The sequence below is a fragment of the Eretmochelys imbricata genome, chromosome 15, assembly GCF_965152235.1.
Source record: "Eretmochelys imbricata isolate rEreImb1 chromosome 15, rEreImb1.hap1, whole genome shotgun sequence".
Classification (NCBI taxonomy): Eukaryota; Metazoa; Chordata; order Testudines; family Cheloniidae; genus Eretmochelys; species Eretmochelys imbricata.
Genome location: NC_135586.1, coordinates 27,054,707 through 27,075,384, shown reverse-complemented (window position 1 = coordinate 27,075,384; position 20,678 = coordinate 27,054,707). Strand labels below are relative to the sequence as shown.

General features: G+C 39.9%; 1 protein-coding gene across 5 annotated transcripts in view; it reads left to right on the top strand.

Moving 5' to 3' along the window:
- Positions 1 to 20,678, top strand: part of CLIP1 (CAP-Gly domain containing linker protein 1) — a 112,724-nt gene that overhangs the window by 87,637 nt on the left and 4,409 nt on the right. For all 5 annotated transcript variants that reach the window (XM_077835071.1, XM_077835074.1, XM_077835072.1 and 2 more), the window contains 6 exons: positions 1,697 to 1,803; positions 5,428 to 5,548; positions 11,629 to 11,681; positions 17,771 to 17,888; positions 18,366 to 18,525; positions 19,360 to 19,409. In XM_077835071.1, coding sequence (XP_077691197.1) covers positions 1,697 to 1,803; positions 5,428 to 5,548; positions 11,629 to 11,681; positions 17,771 to 17,888; positions 18,366 to 18,525; positions 19,360 to 19,409 — 609 coding nt within the window. The remainder of the gene's footprint in view (positions 1 to 1,696; positions 1,804 to 5,427; positions 5,549 to 11,628; positions 11,682 to 17,770; positions 17,889 to 18,365; positions 18,526 to 19,359; positions 19,410 to 20,678) is intronic.

The following is a 20,678-nucleotide window of genomic DNA, read 5'->3' as shown; positions in this document are numbered from 1 at the left end:
TACCGCTCTAATGTGGTGTGTCCAGCTATAATTACAAATACTCTGTTACTTATATGCTCATGGACCCTGGCTCTCCAAGATACTGGAGCAGCATTTATCTACTATGATGAGAGATGCAGCATGGTACAGTAGGCAGGGCACAGATACAGAAGATCTAGGTTCTAAGCCTGGCTTCATCAGTGACTCAGTGTGTGGCCTTGGGCAAGTTGTTTACAATAACTTCTCTGTGCCTCAGTTTCCTCATCTTAAGTGGATAGTCCTTCCACGCCAATAAAAAGCACTACAGAAGTGCTAACTAATAGTAGCATTAATAATCCACAAAAGTTCTCCCCTCCTAATCTAGCCTACAAAAAGTTGTTAGCTTCTGTGCATGGTTATTAAATGATGCTCTGTGTGACCTGAAGTTTCACAGCAGCATTTTCATTTCTCCTCCTCTGATTTATGTATTATTATTTATCATTTACTATTTATTATGGTAGCACATTAGAGGCCACTCTCAAGATTAAGGCCCTACTGTACTAGGTGCTGTACAAATACACATGAAGTTGCAATTCCTGTCCCCAAAAAGCTTGCAACCTAAGAAATACCACAGTACTTTTCATGATGATTCTGTTTCCCCCTTTTTTTAACACTGCACTGTTTTTTGGTAGTGGTGTCTTCAATAGCACCTTAATCTCTTTTCCCCACATGTTGCCTCCAGGCTGCAGAGATTCAAGTATAAACTGACTGTTTGAAATAAAAAGATGTGGGGAAATGTACTAGAGCCCACTGGCTGGTAGAGGCTGTGCTGATGATTCTCTAGAATTTTCTGATGTCTTTAAGATAATGAGCATTTTGAATGCGAAATGCGAGACTAACCTAATGCCATAGGCTTCTATCTAAATATAATTTTCGATGATTTCAAGGCAATGTTGATTGCTTAGGAGAGATGGCATTATTAATGCCAGAAGTGGAATTTCTGGGTTGTTTAAAATAAAAAATCCACAATTCTATAATGCCATCGAAGTAGCTGGAGATTCCGTTACATAAGATAACGTATTACTGAGTGCTTGTGAACAGTTGAGGTTTACAGTCTAAGTGCTTACATGATAGATGCAGGCACAGTAAATACTAGAAGGCTGTCTACAATTTGTGCCAAAACAACAAGATCTCTGAAAAGAATGGATTTTCCATTATTGCAAACACAACATCCAGCCTACTATTTCTCGCTGATTAAGGTACAGTAAAGCTTAACCATATGGTTAATTATGTATGTTTTTACCTAAGATCAAGATCACTATACAAATAGCACTCAATTATAATAAATCATACTGCATTAATTTTGCTAAAAACGTTGAGTTGTAGGTAAAGTGCTTACACAGGTAGGTGTTCTGTGTGAAATGTGGTGGACAGATTTCTAATGTTCTTCTACTTATAATATTATCAGTTAGTCTTAAATTAACCTTTAACTTGCTATGCTGCTGGAATTGCATTGAACATAGTTAGGTTTGTTACACTTTTGTTAGTCAAATACTTCCCTGTGCAGACAGACTAGTTTAACTCTTCACTCACCAAGACTTAAAAATAAAAAAGTGCAACAGTTCAGAACATCAGGCCTCCATTTTCACAAGTGCTTGACTATTTATTTACAAACATTTCGTTTGAAAATTATATGATTCCATGAATTTTTAACAAGATTTCCTTCCCTCCCCCCAAGCTGGACAAACTTAAACAAAACAGCCTGAAAAACGAAGAGGAACTTAACAAGTCAAAAGAACTTCTAAATCTGGAGAACAAGAAAATGGAAGAATTTAGAAAAGAAGTGTAAGTATTTAAATGTTTGTTGAACCTTTGAACTCTTCCATAGTTGTTCTGTGTGAGTATGTAGCAGTTAACTTTCATAAATGAGTCTTTTTACCAGTTCATCTACAGTATCCTCATTTATAAAACAGAGGTACTTTGTTACAATTCACTACTAACTTGGCTTCTGAAATATGTAAAACATGGAAACCGAGCACTGCCATGGCTCTCTGAAGGTTACTGAATTATTTGTGGAGATGTTTTAAATTATGATGCATTAATTGAATTAGTTTGAAGTGGTATACAGTTCTGCCACATGGGGGCACCAATTTATTTAAAAAGCATCAATCCAAACAAATCTTGCAACATGTTTAAAATATGTTTTTGGTTAAAGTGTTAGTGGTTCAAATGATTTTGTACATATTATATCTTTGATTTTTATTTTTTATCAATGGCTTATTTATCAAATTTGCACATACTGCCAGGCAAAGCCTGGTTTTTCTAACTTGTATCAGAGAAAATTCACCATGGTATGTGTAAATCAAGTTGTCTGTCTGCTGTCTTCTCTCAGGTCTTGTCTAGCATAGGAAAACATGTGATGTTTTAAAATGTGTCAGGTAGCATGTTGTTAAACACCACTTAGCCTCAAGTGTAGATGGAGCTCAGCGTGATAGCTGACCATGGTCCATTCCTAATCTAGACTGCCTTAGCCTAGATTTTGAAATTGGAATGTAGCTGGCAATGAGTGAAGCAGAGTGTGCTGCTGTTTGGGCTCACATTTATCTTGACTCTAGAGTGTTAATATAATCATTTGTTTTGTTAATAAACTAAATCAATAGGACTCCAAAGAAAATGTAGGGAGTAGGTGTATCTGTAGTAACAAAGTGCCTTAGCTGAGGCCATCCCAGGGTAGTACTAAAAGAAACACACACAGTCTCTCTGGTTTAAAGCCCTCTGGCCACAATTTGATTAGTACATGTTAACCTCTGAATAAAACTATTAGCTCATAATTGGTATCCAGCAGCCTAAAACTGTGTCCCTCCCTGAACAAAGACACAACATGGCTACTGGCCCCTCAGTGTCCCAAGCTTTAGAGACCTGGCACACTTAACCTCAGGTCTCCAATCCCACCCTCTCTGTGTGGGGGGAATTTGGTGACCTGCTGGGGAGATTCAGAACCTGGAACTTGGACTGTAGGGCTGAGATAATTGCTTGAGATTTTCAAAACTGTGCAGGGGATTTTTGCCCCACACTTGACTGGTGCTCTGAGATCAAGGCAGTCGAGGCAAGGAGAGACCGTCTTTCTTGCAGAACACACAACATTAATGCTATGTTCCAGCACTGGCATCGTGGTACTGATTTTTCTGTCCTTTTAAAAACATAAATGGCCCCTTCTGGTGTGACAGGATTTTATTCCATCAGTAATTCCCACCTGCTTCAGCCCTTATAGAAAATGCCAAGGCAAAGTAATTATTTCCAGACTAGTTGCTCTACTCCTAGAACCCCAAGAAGTTAGCAGATCCCATATTTAATTAAAAATTATTCTTCTGCAACTTGTCAGGCAAAAATTATGTATAGAAATTGCTGTTTAGGCTTCCGTGTAGGGGACTTCTAGATAAAGAAGATTGGTTTCCTCTCACTTGGTCCTCTTATGATTCTGTTTAAGGCAAACCTTAATCATAGCCAATTGCTGAACATGGTCTCTAATTACCTGTGATTTTGGACTTCATGGATGTGGGGGGTAACTAATCTAATTTGACAGGTAATTGTAATACTGATTTAAGATTATTACATTATAAATACTTTGACATGTAAACAAAGTAATTAACATTGGTAAAGGATGGAGCTGAATTTTGCAGCTACAGCTTTCCTTGAATTCCTCAGCAGTCTGTGATTGCCAGAATGCCTTTGGGATGCCCTGTAGTTGATGGTAAACTCTTGTAATTGTGGAGGGGAATAATGCAGGAGAGCCCTTTCAATAGCCAGCTGTGGCTCTGTAGGTAGGGAAGTCTTTCAGTGGAAGTGGTAACCATTTTTGCAAAAGAGCATAATGTATAAAACTGGGCACCAGAGAAGCAGTGATACTGATTGGATTTTACTTACCTGGTTAATAAACACCCTGTCAAATGCTCTTTTGGACATCAAATAAAATTCTCAGATACAAATGAATTACAACGGAATTCTGCAGTTTCACACAAATCCGTGCCACTATTTGTGTGCCTTTAACATCAGGAATCTGACTTCCTGACACACTAGTGCCAAAATCAAAAGTCAAAGCACTGATATGGACTGCAGCACAGTAAACAAATGATGTTCAAATTAGATGTGTTCCTGCATTAGCAAACAGATTCATACCAAGATAATTTGATTCAGTGGTATGAGCCAGCACATTAAATCCAGTTTAACTAGGCTGCCTTAAATGAGCATGAAAAACTGCATCAAAAATTGTTTACACTAGAGCCTGATCTTTAATAACTAATGTAGCTATGGCATAAGATCTAGGGAAAGGGCTGGAAAATGTTTGCGTTAAGTTTAATACACACCACACCGGATTACTTTTAATGTTGCTTGATAAAATGTTCATCCTATAATAAATACTTTTGTTTAAACTGTAATTTAGCGAGTTAGACAATAATGCTCCTGTTTTGTGAATCCTGTTACATAAATGTATCCCTCCGGGGCACATCAGCCATGGGTCATCGTAACATATTTTAGTATTCTAGTCAGTGTTCGACTGTGAAATATTGGCAAATATGACCACTGAGTATCCCTTTAGGAAAGCAAAATACAATGGTAAAAAAACTGCCTAGATGAAATAAAATGCAACTTTTTTTTTAAACATCCTGCCAACTTCTGTAGGTACCTTATTAAATGACATACACACAGACTATGTAACAGGCTTTTTTTTTTTAAATACATCCGTTAAAAATAATTATTAAAAAAGTCCAATCTTCTCAACAGCAACATGGATTAATGAAACTTGAAAATCCTAATTTTTTTTTTTTTTTTGCTATTAATGTTTGTTTTTGTTGTGCATTTCACTGTAAGGACCACGAAAATAGACTAGTCATCATTACGTTTCGGCTCACCTGACTTCGTCTGTTCTTCAGTGTTTGGGTTGCAAGCTATTCCAGAGAATATTTCAGTCTGAACAAATGGAGTTTCCCTGATAATTTTAATTTCAAACATTTCTGTTTGTGTTAGATTTGGTTAAAAACTCTGGGTATGTTTTTGTGCCTGTACAGGGGGGTGGGATGTTAGAACTACCTGACTGTCTCTTCAGACATAAATAACATCACTTCAAACAAAATTTAATACCATAAATTAGCATATTTCTAAATCCGAGGGTTTTTAAACTCTTGGAGCCATGTAGAACTGGTAATAGGACGCTGAATAGACTTTCCCTTGCAGTGGTATCAGATGCATTTCAAGGAAAAGGAAGTAATTGTATGTTGTGCTCCCACCGCTCTCTTTTTCGGGGTTCAAGCCATCAGTGTGCATTTAAGGTGTAGATTGTCACCTTTATAATAGATCCTGTTAGACACGTGACCTAGATGTATTTTTCCAAGCTGTGAAGCTGATTCTCTCCCACAGTCTTTTCTTGCCTGTCTTGTTCCTATGGTAACCATGCACTCCCTGTCCTTGCAGAGAAGCGCTGAGACTGGCGGCTGCTCAGAAGTCCCAGCAGCTCACAGCCTTGCAAGAGGAGAACGTTAAACTTGCCGAGGAGCTGGGCAGGAGCAGGGACGAAGTCACAACTCATCAGAAGGTAGGGTGGCTAAACACTTAACTGTTCAGTGCTAGAGGATGCTGCAGTTTGATTGTTTAAAATAATCCATACTGTTTCCATGGATGCCTGTATGACCCTGTAATGCGTGTTTGTGATTTAAAGGGATAGTTCATTTCAAGAGTGTTTAAATACATTTGCAAACCACCTCCGTTAGAAGGTTAGAATCATAGGATGGTGGATGGTGATATGACCCATAAAGAGTCTTTATAACAGAGATGTCCATTTGAAGGCTTCAGGTAAGTGTGAATGAAATGTGCTGTAGCCAACTCCATATGCAAGGGTCTACTAAACAGACACTCTAGTGGGAGTATTTTTATTTTCCAAACAACTTACTTGTTACATCCTTTCCCCCCTATATTAAGAGAAACTGTAGTTCTTTTTAAAAATCCATCCTTCCAGAGAGAATATTTTAAGGTGTTTTGGAGAATACTGTTCAAAACCCCTTTACTATGAAAATGGTGGTGGAAATGTGCACATGTGCGTGCTTCTGTATTGGGTGTAAATGGTGGGTATTAGAGGACTGGGGTTGGTATAAGGTTTTCTGGTGGCAGTGTAAAGTCTGTAAAACTCTACTGCCTTGTACATGTCAATAGAACCTTAAAATACATTTATTGTGGATGGAGCTTATTACATTGGTACTTGCAAATAAAGATTGAGAACTTAACATTTAAGTGGCTTAATTGAAACTCTAGATCTCACATAGAATAATTCTGGTTATGTTAGAACCTCTTCCTGAAGTACAACCATTTAAATTATTTTTTCAAAGTTTGCATTTGAACTACAGCACCATGCCCTCCGACAATAGCGTGTCTCATTCTAGGACATGACGTGCAATGTGAAAAAATAAGGCTCAGAGCAGTATGTGAGCCGCTGTCAGACACGTCGCCATTGCATACAGCATTTGCCTTTGTGACAGCACTTAATGTGGTGTTCTGTGTTTTCAAGCTTTACTGGAAGTCTCCCTTTCAGCCCTGCTGCAGAACCTCATGCTCCACCAAGATTTGAGAGGGCACATTTTCCTCAAAGCACCTCTTAGAGCTGAAGCCAGAGCAATTTCTAAGTCCTCTTGGGTGCTGTGACAGGAATAGTGCATGGAATCGTTCACTCTACAAAGTGCTTTGAAAGATGATTGCAGAATGTCCCTGGCATGCAGGCTCTCACCCGCCTCCTGCGTAGTGGTGTGATAATAGGATGCTGTCTTCTTAAACAACCAATGGGAGCCTTTTTTCCCTTTCAAATTATGTCCGAGCCTTTGCAGGTAGCCAGCTCCTTTCTTCAGACCAACCACAACTAGAAAAGGCATCCTCGGCAGCAGGGCCATCCATTAATCCATGGCCTTCAGTGCATGGTCCAAGGAACCAGGCTTTGGGAGGTCCGAGGGAGAATGCTGCAGTAGCCCATGCAGCTCCTGGACTGTCTTCCCAGGGGGATAATAGCAGTCTGGATCACCTAGTTATGGATCTGCCAGCCTTAGCTCTCCCCAGCCTGCCCCACTCCCAGTCCCCCCACAAACACACATGCTCTTTGACAGCCAGAAGCCTCTGTGGAGCTGTGCTTTGTTGTTGGGCAGAGGAGTGGACCTCCTGCCAGGCTCATCTCATCCTGCACAGTGTAAATTTACCACTTCCATTGCATCCAGGGCTCTCTTCCCATGAGGGGAGCGCAGGAGTTGCCCCAAGGCACTAGTATCAAGGAGTCTTCCAAGGGCTTGGAGGAGAAACAGCTTACATGCTTACTGTAGCCATTCATATCACATGAAATCCTCCTTGGCGAGGAAGGAATCTTAGTAATAATCTGAGCCCTTGAAACACTGAAATTTTCTCCCTCTGCTCGTCAGTCCACATTGCTGCAAACCATGTAATTCACAGTGCCTATTCGAATACCAGAGAAATGACCTCGGGGTAATTGTGCTGTGGTACAAAGGAGCAAATGTGAATTGGTGCCATGGAAAATGTAAATTGTAATGCCACATAACTCTTTAATGCAGCTCCTCTCAGCTCAGTTTTGGTTAGCTCAAGGTTGTGTAATGTGCAAGATCTCTGCTTAGCAAAACTTTTATCTGTTTCTTGCTTTGGATGGAACTTGGCTGCTTAGAATGAAGTCTAGCTGTTCATAAACTAATAGCAAGCCTCCAGTGAGATAAAAGGACCAATATCCTTCCCTTAAAAATAGTCCTTTGCACACCACTCCTGAGCACCTCTCAGATGTGTCTAATTCTGAAATCCAAGAAAAACCTTGTTCTCCTCATAGCTCTGATTCTCATAATGAAGTCAACTTGCCTTCTGTGAGGATTCTAGCTCATGAAACTCTGCCCTGTGCTAACACAATCCCACCGAATCCCATCACCTTCTCCCTTTTACTATCACTTGGGTAAATGTACCATTACTGGGACAGTGATGCTAGCATGTAGGCCTCCTTTCAGGATTCCATAGTGCAGGTCTCTGCGTTTCTCTCTCTGTGGAGCTAATAGTGAAACTGCTCCAGAGCCCCTGTAAGGGGCTGGATTCTGTTCAGCTTGGAATGAGAATGTTGTTAACTGAATGAGCATGTCAGGATAAGAGTTCCTATCCTTTCAGTCCATATGGGGTCCAAGCAGATGGTGTAGGAAAGCTCTTAGAGTGTGTAACATTGTAAGGTGAGTCCATGAAAAAGGAATTTTAATATAGAGCATTGCTACATTGGGGATGCTTTATAGTGCAAAGTAAAATTCCATTTTAACCAGGAGAGTCAGCTTTCACGTAGAGTTGACCATAGACCCAGTCTGCCTTTTTGTACAGTGGATATTATTCAAAAAATAAGGAAAGAACCAAAATGTAGCAATATTTTGCTCTTTGATTTTTGTGCCTTTTAAAATACAGTAAGACAGGTATCAAGCATATGTTGCAAGTATTTCGAGCAGTCACTATGGTAACCATATAAATTCTAGCAAGAGTGTTAGTCAACTGGGTTAGTGAATCTGTGGACACATGACACATTTTGCAAAATTAATGAATACAGTGTCATGAATGATTTATCCTGACATCTAAAGGTTAAAGTGGCTTATGCTGCAGACACTGAGGGGGTTTCATCTATATTGATCCATAAATAATTAGCTATTTGTAATTAGCTAAAGGATTCCCCAATCAGATACTTACTGAGCTTGGGGAGCTTTTCTGGCTTGCAATGTTTTTATGTTGGTGCTCTCAGGCTTCAGACCAACACATGAGTTTTAACTTCAATGAAGAGATTGTGGAAAGATCTGTTAGCTCATCTTATCCACTCCTCTCTAACCCTGCTCAGTAAGGTAGGTGGTGTCTGCTTGAGACCGACTTCTTAAAAAATATGCAGTGGAGCAGATTATTGGAAAGAGAATGGTCTCTGAGTGGGAGGAAGAAAGGGCATCTGTCATGACCCTGGCCTCAGACACCAGCTGCCACCACCAAGCTTCTCATTTGAAAATGTTACCTCAGGGCACGCCTCCCTCTGCTTCCTTGTTACAAGGACACTGTCCTCAGGAGCAGGAAGTCCCTGACAGGGATGGTAGGTGCTCCTTGAAGGCCACTGCAGAAATCCCCAGTCACAACAGCTCCACTCCAGACTGAATTAACAAAGTTGTAATGTATTATTTACAATTAAAATCTTTGCATGAACTTAATATTGAACAGTTGGATGTTCCCACTATCCTTTTCAAGCCCCAGAAAGTCTTATTTCGTACTTCAGTTCAGGCTTCCTGTTTGTAAGTTATGGACTCCAGTGTGCTTCCAGTATGGTCTCACCACTGCCTTCTTGGCATTCTGGATCTGTCAGCCCTAATGGATAAGTTCCAGGAGAGAGTCTTCTTGACAGCTTCAGCAACCCAGACAACACCACCTCCCACTGGCCAGTCTCCACACTCTCTCCCAACAATCCTCCGCCAACAGCTGACTTTCAAACAAAGATTCCAGGGTGGTGCTGGCAACACAGTGGGCCCTCACAGAGTCCTGAGGATTCAAACCCCTATCTCATTTCCTCCCACATATTTTATCTTTCACACACTTTGTACCTAAAATAATATAAACCTAAAACATACCCTAACATTCTTCACAATAATCTTTCCATCTCCCTTTCTACCAACAAGCTGCTCCTTGTGACTTGGTCCATACAGCAGACTGCATTGGCTCACCACCCCCCAGGCAGGTAACGAAAAGGGAGGCCAAAGTTCCCTTCTTGACTTGAAACCCCAAACTTCATTGATGTTTTCTTTTCTGTTTCCATCTTGTCATAAATGCTGTGGGATTTGCAAAGCTAGGCAGGAGCAGGAATAACTTTTGCACCCATGGAACTGTTCAAAAGGCAGCTGAGCTGGCAGCAAGGTGGCAGTGTGACGTGGGAAAGGGATGCACATTTTGGGGGCATTATGATTGTGGCTTTCAGGGATTTTCAAAGTCTGAAGAGAGTAGAGAGCAAAAGGAGTTAAGCACTGAAAAATGAGGCCATCCCAGAGGGAACCCAAGCAACTGGATGCTGGACTGTGTTGCTTGTTGGTGCGAGGTTAATTCTGCACAGGTGGCCTGTGGGGAGCTGCAAACGATGCCTACTGATGAAGGAAAGCAAGTTGTTTACTCCAAGAAAAGGCAACCAAAGGGGTGTGATCCACAAGTGTCTTATCTGAGGATGAGGGAAGGATACAGAAGAGGACAAGGGATTTTTAAAAATATCTCAAAGGGGAAAAGTGACTAGCTGGGTGAATGGTGGACTTAAAGAGGGCTGAGATTCTGGACATAGAATCCACCTACCCCCATTGTCCTCTTATGTGATACTCATGTACATGGTCCCCTACCTATGTGAGCATTGGTTAAATATGTAGCTTTTTAAGGACACCGTTTCTTTCAGGACTTTTAAACTAAACCCTTCTCCCTTCAGAATTTCACCGCTTCCCCACTAGCTTCTACAGAAGCACAGAATTCAAGGAGATAATATAGCCTGCTTGTGTGTAGGAGGCAGACAACAAATCCTCAGAAGCAGGGGGTGTGCTTTGTTCTGTCAGTGAAATTGCTATTTTTGACTTCCAATGTGCTCGCAGGAATATGATGGCATATAATCCAAAGATCCCTGCTATTGAGGTCATTTAGCAGGGTCTTGCACGGCTGCTGGCTCTTCCATACGATCAGTCTCCTATAGAAGGAGATTTTGTTATCTTCTGAGCCTTTAGATAATTCAGTGGCCTTAGTTCTCTCTCTTGGTTCTACTGCTGTTCAAATGAATACATAAGCAAAGTCATGTAACGTTGTACCCCAGCAATAAGAGAACCACCAATCCTAAAACAGGAAGCCTTACAGTACTTGAGGATGGGCAATGAAAATTAACATCCTTGTGACCTGAACTTATCCTCAGACCTGAGGATGACAGACAGACCTTCACTCCCCCTATAATTTACTTTGCTCTGGATGCCCAGTATGCGCAATCTCTTTGGACACCCTTATGTGCCACTGGCATTCCCAGGAGTAATTTAATTTGATGATATTCCACATCTGGTCTGCACTGCACATTGAATAATGATTAATTGGTATAAAACAAGGGCTCACTGAAATGATGAAGAATTTCTGAGACTGAGAGTGACCTAGTTGCTAACTTTCTAATAAGGTCTCATTTAATCCATGTACCTTCTCTGTTGATCACTGCTTTCACGCCCAGTTTATGTTAACAGTTTTTCCTGATACCATGTTTGGATGATGGGTTGCAGTTTACATCACCCATCATTGGTGAAGTAGATGATGTATTGTTATAAAGGTGCCTGGACTCTTGCAAACTAGTTGAGCCTATTTGCACTCATTAACCCAGGCCACTGGACCTGTAGAGGCAGTGTTTTCCTGTGCAGCGTGTCCTGGTTATGCCTACAAGTGCTAGCTAACATCCCTGTTCATTGAACAATCTGTGATTATATTTATGTTGCCCCTGGAGAAAACAAATTACTTTGCCAAAAATGTTCCATGCTTCAGTAGCCGCGGCAGACGTGGGGAAACTAGGATATGTTAAATTGAACAAACCATTTGATTCTTGGTGTATTCACTAAATGCTCATTTCTGATGTTTATGTTTTAGCTGGAAGAGGAGAGATCTGTACTCAATAACCAGTTGTTAGAGATGAAAAAGAGGTAAGCTTTTCCAGGTGTGTGTGTGTGTGTGTGTTCAAGTATACAGTTCTGTGGAAACCGTAACAAAATGTAATACAAAGCTAATAGTACAGAAAAATGTGGTTCTTTTCTTCCTATCCTCCAGTAGTGAAATGTACTGGGACTGTTGCACAGTTTGGCACTGAAATAATTTTGCATATGGAATACTAAAAATACATGCAAACAATATTTTTACTATTTTCCACGCTAAAAGTTGGGTGAAAATGTAATTGGCTTAATATTAGGACACATTCAGCAGAACTTAATCTAGTATTTACCAGCTGCTGTTATTCAATTAACTGTCTCCTACCTTTTACTGATGCTAAATTCTCCCAATTTCAGTAACCAAATAGTTTAGTGATATTTTTAGTCTCTGCCAGAGTATTAGATCGCTTACACATCTGACAAATGCACATAAGGCAACTCCCACTTCTTTCACCACTGTTTTTACATACTATGAGATTGTTCTGGATTGCTGGGACTCCTCCATTGGAAACCATATTCTCCAGTGAATGGTCCCAAAGTACAAACTTTACTCCGGTCCCATTTAATGTAGTGTTTGTTAAGGAAAACTAGAAAGCTCACTTGGACAGGTACCATCGTGTGAGCTGTACGTAGGAAAAACTGTAGATTTGTCTTGGAGAAATTGTGTGATGCTTGGGGAAGGATCCTGCTCTTCACAAAACTGATTCCTCTGGCTAACAGAGGGATCATTAAGCTGAACTCTATCAAATAAAACAGTAAAATTACTACTTTTTTTTTTTTGTAATTTTATTGGCAGGTATCAGATGTCATTTTAATATTCATGCAAAGGTTCTTAGTTTTACTTCTAATTTGTTGACCCCATTTTTGTTCCCTAACCACTTGATTTCCTTTGGATGTGCTATGCTCTATTACATTTTGCACTTTTCCAAAGGACAGTATGTACATGGTATATTACACAAGTAAAAGCAATGGATCTGATCATTATAATAATGCACAGATGCAAGATCATAGAGTATCATAGGACACTGAGACCTTAACTCATTCTGTTACTAGGATCACCCAGTATCTAGATCAGCAGTTCTCAAACTGTGGGTTGGGACCCCAAAGTGGGTCGCGACCCCATTTTAATGGGATTGCCAGGGCTGACTTGGACTTGGTGGGGCTCGGGGCCGAAGCCTGACAGATTCAGTGCTGGGCAGCAGGGCTCAGGTTGCAGGGCTCAGGTTACAGGCCTCCTGGCTGGGACTGAAGCCCTTGGGCTTCAGCTTTGACCCCTTCCCTGCCCAGGGCAGTGGGGCTTGGGTTTTGGCTTTGGCAGACTCAGGCTTCAGTTCCCCCTCCTGCAGTCTTGTAGTAATTTTTGTTGTCAGAAGGGGGCGCAGTGCAGTGAAGTTTGAGAACCCCTATCTAGATACATTCTCTAGTTTAAGTATGTTTTTTAATAAAGGGATGGGAATGAGAAGAGAGAACCTGAAAATATAGAGGAGGGGGCAGATCCTCATCTAGTGTAAAATGTCATATCTTAGCAGAAGTCAATCGAACTGTGACAGTTTACCCCAGCTGGGGATCTGCTCCAGAATGTCTAATATAGAAGAAATGAGAAGGTGTGTATGGTGTGTTGGCTTCTTTGAGCTTGATTTCAACCAGGAACCATAAAATGTAATTATTTAAAGCTACAGTTAGATTTCGACTCCTTTTGCAAAGCTTCACAAGCAAGGACAATATCATTAGGTCCAGTACAATAAAAAAATAAATCCTTACCCTCAGATACACATTTAATGATGCATTTTTACATTTGTGGAGACTCTATCTCTGGCAGCTGGTGTACAGGAACACTGACACTTGTACAGTGATTGCCAGATCTGTCCATCCTTACATACCGTCAGTCACTTGTCCTAAAAGTCTACATGCAACACCAGTGTTTTAACGGCGCATTTGACAAACATGAGTATCCTGTTTTATGGAATAGGCTGTGATATGAAGGCCAAAATAAGCACTAGAACAAGTAAGCCTGATTCAAACAGAGAGCAAGCCACTGATGCTAAAATTTGCTGAAATGTGACATTAATTTTATGTTAAAAAATATAGGAGTTAAGCTAACCATGCCTAATTAAATAAAAAATGTCTCTTTCCTTACCCATATCTCCCCCTGCTCCCCCCCTTTGCTCCCCCCCTCCCCCCCCCCCCCGCACACACACTAAAGATGGTGTCCATTGATGTTTCCCCCTGCCTTCCTTAGACTTTTTCAGGATGCAGAAGCGGGGACATCTTTTATTTTAATTTGGCCAAACGTCCAGCTAGCAGCAGGTTCCCCACCTTCCTTCACCCACAGGAATTCCTTTTAGTATCAATGGACTGTCTATGAAATATTCCAGTCAGGAATGACAAATGTTTGATAGTTACGAATCTGAAACTAAGAGAGGATTCTATGTGACTTCAGCTCATTAGATTCATTGTGGATTGCTAACTGTCTTACTGTCTTTGAGCTTGCGCTATTTATCAATACTCATTTCACTCCTCTCTCTTCCCTTTCCCACCCTTGCTTCCTTTGCTATATCTGTGTGTCTTTAATGGTAAGACTCAAGAAAGTCTATCCACGTTACAATAAATAAATTTTTTTTAAGTAGAGTTGTTGTACATATTTTTGGCTGCCTTTGTCCCTCAGTGTCTTGCTTTTGTTTTGTAAAATATTCAGCAGTATATATATTTCTATTTTTTACAACAAAAAAAAGTCAGTGCAAATTTAGTTCTTCTTTACTGTATTTTGCATTTCTCTCTCATGTTTCTAACATGTGGTTCTTGTTATCTTGCATTTTTAAAGCTTGCCCAGTAACACTTTAAGGTACTTGCTTCATTATTGGAATTTCTTATTTTTGTAGTAAGGGAAGAATCTGGGTAATTTGATGTGAAAAGGAATCCATATCCCACACAACTTTTTATATACTCTGCACAAAGTGTAATTTAACTTCTTATACAGGTGTTTTCTTTACAGCACTTGGAATTGTTGTATAAAACTCATACGATCCAACATCTATGTGCTACTTAAACTATTCAAGACTTGTTAGTAAATAGACATTTGTGGTATGAAGGGATGAATTTTGTATAACAGCACCCATCTTATTACCAGATGATCATGAGTATTTTCCAGCTGCTTTCTCTTGCAAGTCATTATATAAAGCTAATTCCAACTCAACATGCATCCTTCTAGTTTAACTAACCCTAATATTACCTCGTATTGCAGATGATATTGAAGATTAGAATATCAGATGAGTGAATTATCTGGTGATCCTGATAGGTGAATGTGATTCAGGCCTAAGTGAAAACGCTGCTTAAAGCAACACACCTACAGTATTTGTAGGTCTTCCTTTTTGCACTTTTTAGAATGTCTGAGTGGGTCCATGACACTTCAAGATTTTCTTCCTAAAGACACTGCCCTCTAATTGATAAGGCAATGGTACATGAAAGGGATCTTTCTCTCCTCCTCTTGTTTTCTCTCCTTCATTCTGCTCCCCTCTTCTTTCTCCCTTGTGTTTTTATAAAATATAGAGTTATACACACACATAGAGTACTTATAAATGCATGCAATCTCTCCCCGTCTAAGTACAGTATAATTTGCCCTCCTTTAGGTATCAGACCTCCCCAGTGCCCACATTGTATTTACCCCTTTTACCAATACTAAAAAATGGTCAGCCATCCAGTCCTTCGCTGATTTTCGTACAGAACATTTGTGTGATGTTTTGAGATAAAGATTTGATAAAGTTGAAATGTTGGACAATATTTTGATGCAAGCTTTTGATGCAAGTCCCCGAGGGCTCCCATCTTCCCTTCCACCTTTCCCTTCTGGGGAAAGACAAACCCCATGGTATTGGGTCCCTGTACATGAAGGGTTTGTGAGCAGCACCTCCACAACATATTTTCCCTTCTTCCAAATATACTGTGTGGTCAGGACTCTATGGCTGGGGGGGAAGATCAGTGCAATATGTCATCAGCCCCCTCCCGCTACTCCCAAAAAACAGCGTGGGTTTCTCTGCAGACCTTGCTTTGTCTATCCAGTCTCACCACTCTACACAGCGTCCCCAGTTCAGCAAAGCATTTAAGCATGTGTTTAATTTAGAGCAGTGAGTAATCCCATTGAAAACCCATGACATTGCTCCCATGCTTAAAGTTAAGTACGTGCTTAAGTGTTTGCTGAATCAGTGCCAGTGAAAGCACTTAAGGGGAGACTCATTAAATGCTTTTTGTTAACAAAAGCCTAGGTTTGTATTAGTAGGAGAGATTCTTTACTCAACACTTCAATTTTGTGTTTCCGTGAAATTTACTTTCATTGTAAAAACAGGAACCTGAATGTTGTGAGGTGTGTACATCACTCTCCATAAACCCCAGATTCTCCACTTACTGCTTCCATTCATGAGTATAAGCATAATTTTAACAATGAAAGAATTACTTGTACGGTCATTGTTGCTTGATTTTTTTATTAATCCTGAGTCACTGACAGTATTGTATGTCATGGGCTGGATATCATGGGTCTCACTAACTGTAGATATCATGGATATTAAAAATCTCCATCTTGGGCCTTTCAGTTATACTATATCTAGTGTGCATTGTTCTGTAAGGACATACTGTAATATTGACCACTTGGATAGTCTTAATAGATTGCTAGTTTCGTTTGATTACTTGGCTGACAATCATTATGACATTCAATCTTCTTGAAGAATCTGCTCCTTCATGATTAAAACTTAAGTACTCCTCCAGTTAAATTACGTGGTCAGTTTTCTCAGAAGTATATAAAAAAAAGACTGTTAAGAACTTGGAAAAGATGGCCATGATTTTCAAAAAGGAGGTGCCTAATGTTAGGCTCCTAATTGCATATTTAGACACCTAGAAAAGTGGTCTGATTTTCAAAAGCATGGTGCTCCTAGCAGTTCCTGTTGAAGGGGATCAGTGGAAGCTGATGGAGCATCCATGCTTTTGAAAATCAGACCACTTTTCTAGGTGCTTAAATGTGGGGTGTAAGAGCCTTATTCTGAGCACTCAATTTTGAAAATCATGGTTTGTCATGAAACTCTGCTACTTTCAAAACTAAAAGGTATTTTTGCAGCAGTAGCCCTCAGAGCACAAGTTCTCATTATATGGGTACATGAATTAATTGGGACACTTACGAATATTACAATACAAGACTTTATCAAATCCCTTAACGTTTTGGGATTTTATTCCTATTCCGGTCTGCTGTTATTGGCACTCTTTTCCCTTGCTATTGAGAAGATAAACTATTTCCTCAGTGCTCAATCCACACGCTCAATCAGACCTCACCACTGGGGGGTTATTTGTTAAATATGGTACCCATGTGGTATCACTTTGCACCACCTTCCAACCCATTGGACTACTTTTTAAGTCATTTACTCAACGCATGAAAACAAATAGGAATGGAGTGCTTTTCAGACAGCCTACTCGTTTATGAACTGTGCCATTTCCCATGTTGGGGTTTAAAAAGTCTACTTCTGTGTAGTAAAAGAACAATTTCTGAGTGGATTTCTGCTAAGACAGTAGCTATTGTTAAGGCCCAGTAGTTCTCAAAATATATATGGAGAACATGACATTACTGAAATAAGTGAGGACCAGCTGATATTTCCACCATCATCCATGCTTTGCATGACAATTGTATAATGAGCTTTGCATGTACTTTTTGTTGCTTGTTAATAGTTATTCCAAGAAGTAACACAACTCTGAATTTAGTTTTTTGTGGATCATTCTGTGCAACACTTTTTTTGATTCTATATCTCCCCAATCTATTAACTTTTTTCTTTAAATTCAAATGGATGCGATGATATGCAGATTCTGGCATGTGTCTACGTAGGTAAACTTTTTGTTTTGTTTCCACAGTAGTAAAATCCAAAATGATTTTGCAAATATAAAATCTCAGTGAAATATAGAACCGAAACATGCTTTTAAGAAAATTTTCTAATGATAGTTAATTTAAAATATTAAAATATGAAACCTAATTTTCTTGTTTCAGAGTAGGTTGATTTAAGCAATGTTAACTGAACAACTCTTCAGATGATTTCTGGAACTCTTTGACTTTCTTTTAGAGAATCCGTATTAAAAAAAGAAATAGATGAAGAGAGAGCTTCTTTACAGAAATCCATCAGTGTTACTAGTGCCTTGATCACAGAGAAAGATGAAGAACTGGAAAAACTCAGAAATGAGGTATCTTTTTAGAACCATAGTAGTCAAAACTGTAAGCTGTCATTGGCTTTTTTAAAACATTTTATTAATGAATTCTGGAACATACAGATTTTTCCAAAACTGGTCCCTAAAGTTGAGCTTCTAAATCATTCCTTTGGTGTCCCAATAGGTGGCTGATATTCAGAGGAGCTCAGCATCCACTGGCTTCCTTAGTTGTGGGTGCTCTCAGCACTTCTGAAAATTAGGCCACTTGTTTACGTAGGTGTCTAAATAGGGATATAAAATCATGCTTTGAGCGCTCGCTTTTGAAGAGCTTGTTGCTATTTCTGTCTTTACTTTTTTCAAATCAAAGTAGGTTTTAAACATTGTTTTTGTGTTTCAGTCACGTGTTTAATGGCTTATCTTTTTGGTGGTAATCTAGCATTTATTCTACTATAATAACATTCCCTCATTGCTTTTACTCCAAACTGCCTAAGCATTTCCAATTAATTATTGCAGATCACAGTGCTCCGTGGAGAAAATGCCTCTGCAAAAACCTTGCAGTCAGTAGTTCAATCATTGGAGTCTGATAAATTGAAACTTGAGCAAAAGGTGAAGAACCTGGAGCAGAAACTCAAAGAGAACAAGAAACAGCCGTCTTCTATAACTAGCTCCTCAGGTAACACAGACTGTCCATTTACTGTATCAGTGCTCCCACTCTGGTCTACTTGAGCATTTTCGTACCTTTGCTGTTAACTGATCAATATTGCGTACCTGTAAACCAGACCATTAGCAGAGATCTTAATATGTTGAACTTCCTCTACTGAGATGGCTTTACCCGTTGTTCAATAGTCAAGTTGAAGACTTTGAATGAAGGAAATGGGACTAAATTAAAATCTTAAAATCTGATAACATTATTGATGTCACTAGTTGCTCCCACTTACATCAGTGATGAATTTGTCCTGAAATATCTACGTGAATCCATTTCAAATTCCTATCCCTATAAATGGTATATTTTTCCTGTGCAAAAGAGCATTTCTTAATGAAGTCTATTATGACTCCTGGAAACCTGTTTTCTCACACCAGGAAAAGAAATCAGACCTGGTCTTAGGACAGGACTGTGAGCCAGGACCCTTGTGAGTTCTAAACCCAGATTTTGTGTGGACTCCCTCTACTTTTTTCCAAGTCCCTTACAGTTTCTGCCTTGATTTCTCCATCTGTAAAATGGAGCGAATATTTGCCTCATAAGGAATTTGTAAGGATTAGTTATTGCTTGCATATCACTTGAACATGTAATGTATGATATTGAAAGTACTTCTGTATAACATACCAGTGCTAAATATCAGATATATCAACATAAGTCACTTTATTGATGGCTTCTACTGACTAATTTCGAAATATATGGACATGAGGTTATCCCAGAGGGTAGAGAACTTACATGGTTTTGGTTTGTTATTGTATGTTTCATAATAAGGTTGCAGGATTTTTACATGTTGCTTTTTTTCTCTAAAAGGTGACACTGCTGCTAATCCACTCCAAGAAGAAAAAGCAAAGGAGAGCCAGGTATTGGATCTGAAATATCAGCACTCTAAAGTAGAAACATACTTTTAGCAGCCTGGGCTTGAGTAAAATGTCTTCCCAAAGATAGCTTACTAGATCCTATCTAAATAGGGTTGTAATGGATTGATTTGTAACCCCTTCGTTCCTGATTCTCAGAGTAGATGAGGGAGACTATGAATGGCAGAGGGAAGAGGATGATGGAGGTGTGTGGCAGCTGTGGAAGTGGCCTTGGGGATGTGTAGCCAGGAAGGAACCAGGGCAAGAGGGTAGAGGCAGAAGAACAGGATGCTTTATGGCAAGTAAAGAGCCCCAGAAAGAATCCAGACCCGCTGTCTGGTCACAGGCGACAGCAACTGACCAGCCATCTGAGAAGAACTGGTAGGAAGGCGCATGCCTGGCTGGGAGGAGCTGCCAGAAAGGTTGTTGCTTATTGAGTACACTCAGTTGATCAAGGAAGCTGTTTCTGATTGGGCCACATTAATGGCACATCAGATTAAGAGAGTCAGTTAAAAGCTAAGGCCAGAATTTTCAACCCTAGATGCTAAAGCTAAGCCTTTAATCCCATGAGAATCTTGATGCTTGCTAACTCAGAAAAGCAGGTACCTATCTTCAGGCTCATGCAGTTGAAAACATTGGTCTTTGCTTCATTAACCTAGCTACAGAATTTCACTCAAACTGGGATGGGGGAATTGCTCAGGTATAACGGAATAGTCTTGGTAAAAGGCTTATGGAAAAACTTGCACAAATGAGACGATGGTTATTACTTTAGCTAAAGAACCTGTAAAGTTATCCAGTTTACCATCCATGAGGATAGATGTTGCAGGAAACAAAAAATAGTGTGCATAACCATGAAACAATTTCGCCTGTTTAAAGATGAGTGGAATGTAATATGTAACGTGCACAAGTCCATGGGTCCGGATCTAATGCATCTGAGGGTGCTGAGGAAATTGGCTGAGGTGATTGCAGAGCCATTGGCCATTATCTTTGAAAACTTGTGGCGATCAGCAGAGGTCCTGGATGATTGGAAAAAGGCAAATATAGTGCCCATCTTTAAAAAAGGGAAGAAGGAGAACCTGGGGAACTAGGACCGGTCAGCCTCACTTCAGTCCCTGGAAAAATCATGGAACAGCTCCATTTTGAAGCACTTGGAGGAGAGGAAGGTGATTAGGAACAGTCAGCATGGATTCACCAAGGGCAAGTCATGCCTGACCAACCTGATTGCCTTCTTTGATGAGATAACTGGCCCTGTGGATATGGGGAAAGCGGTGGACA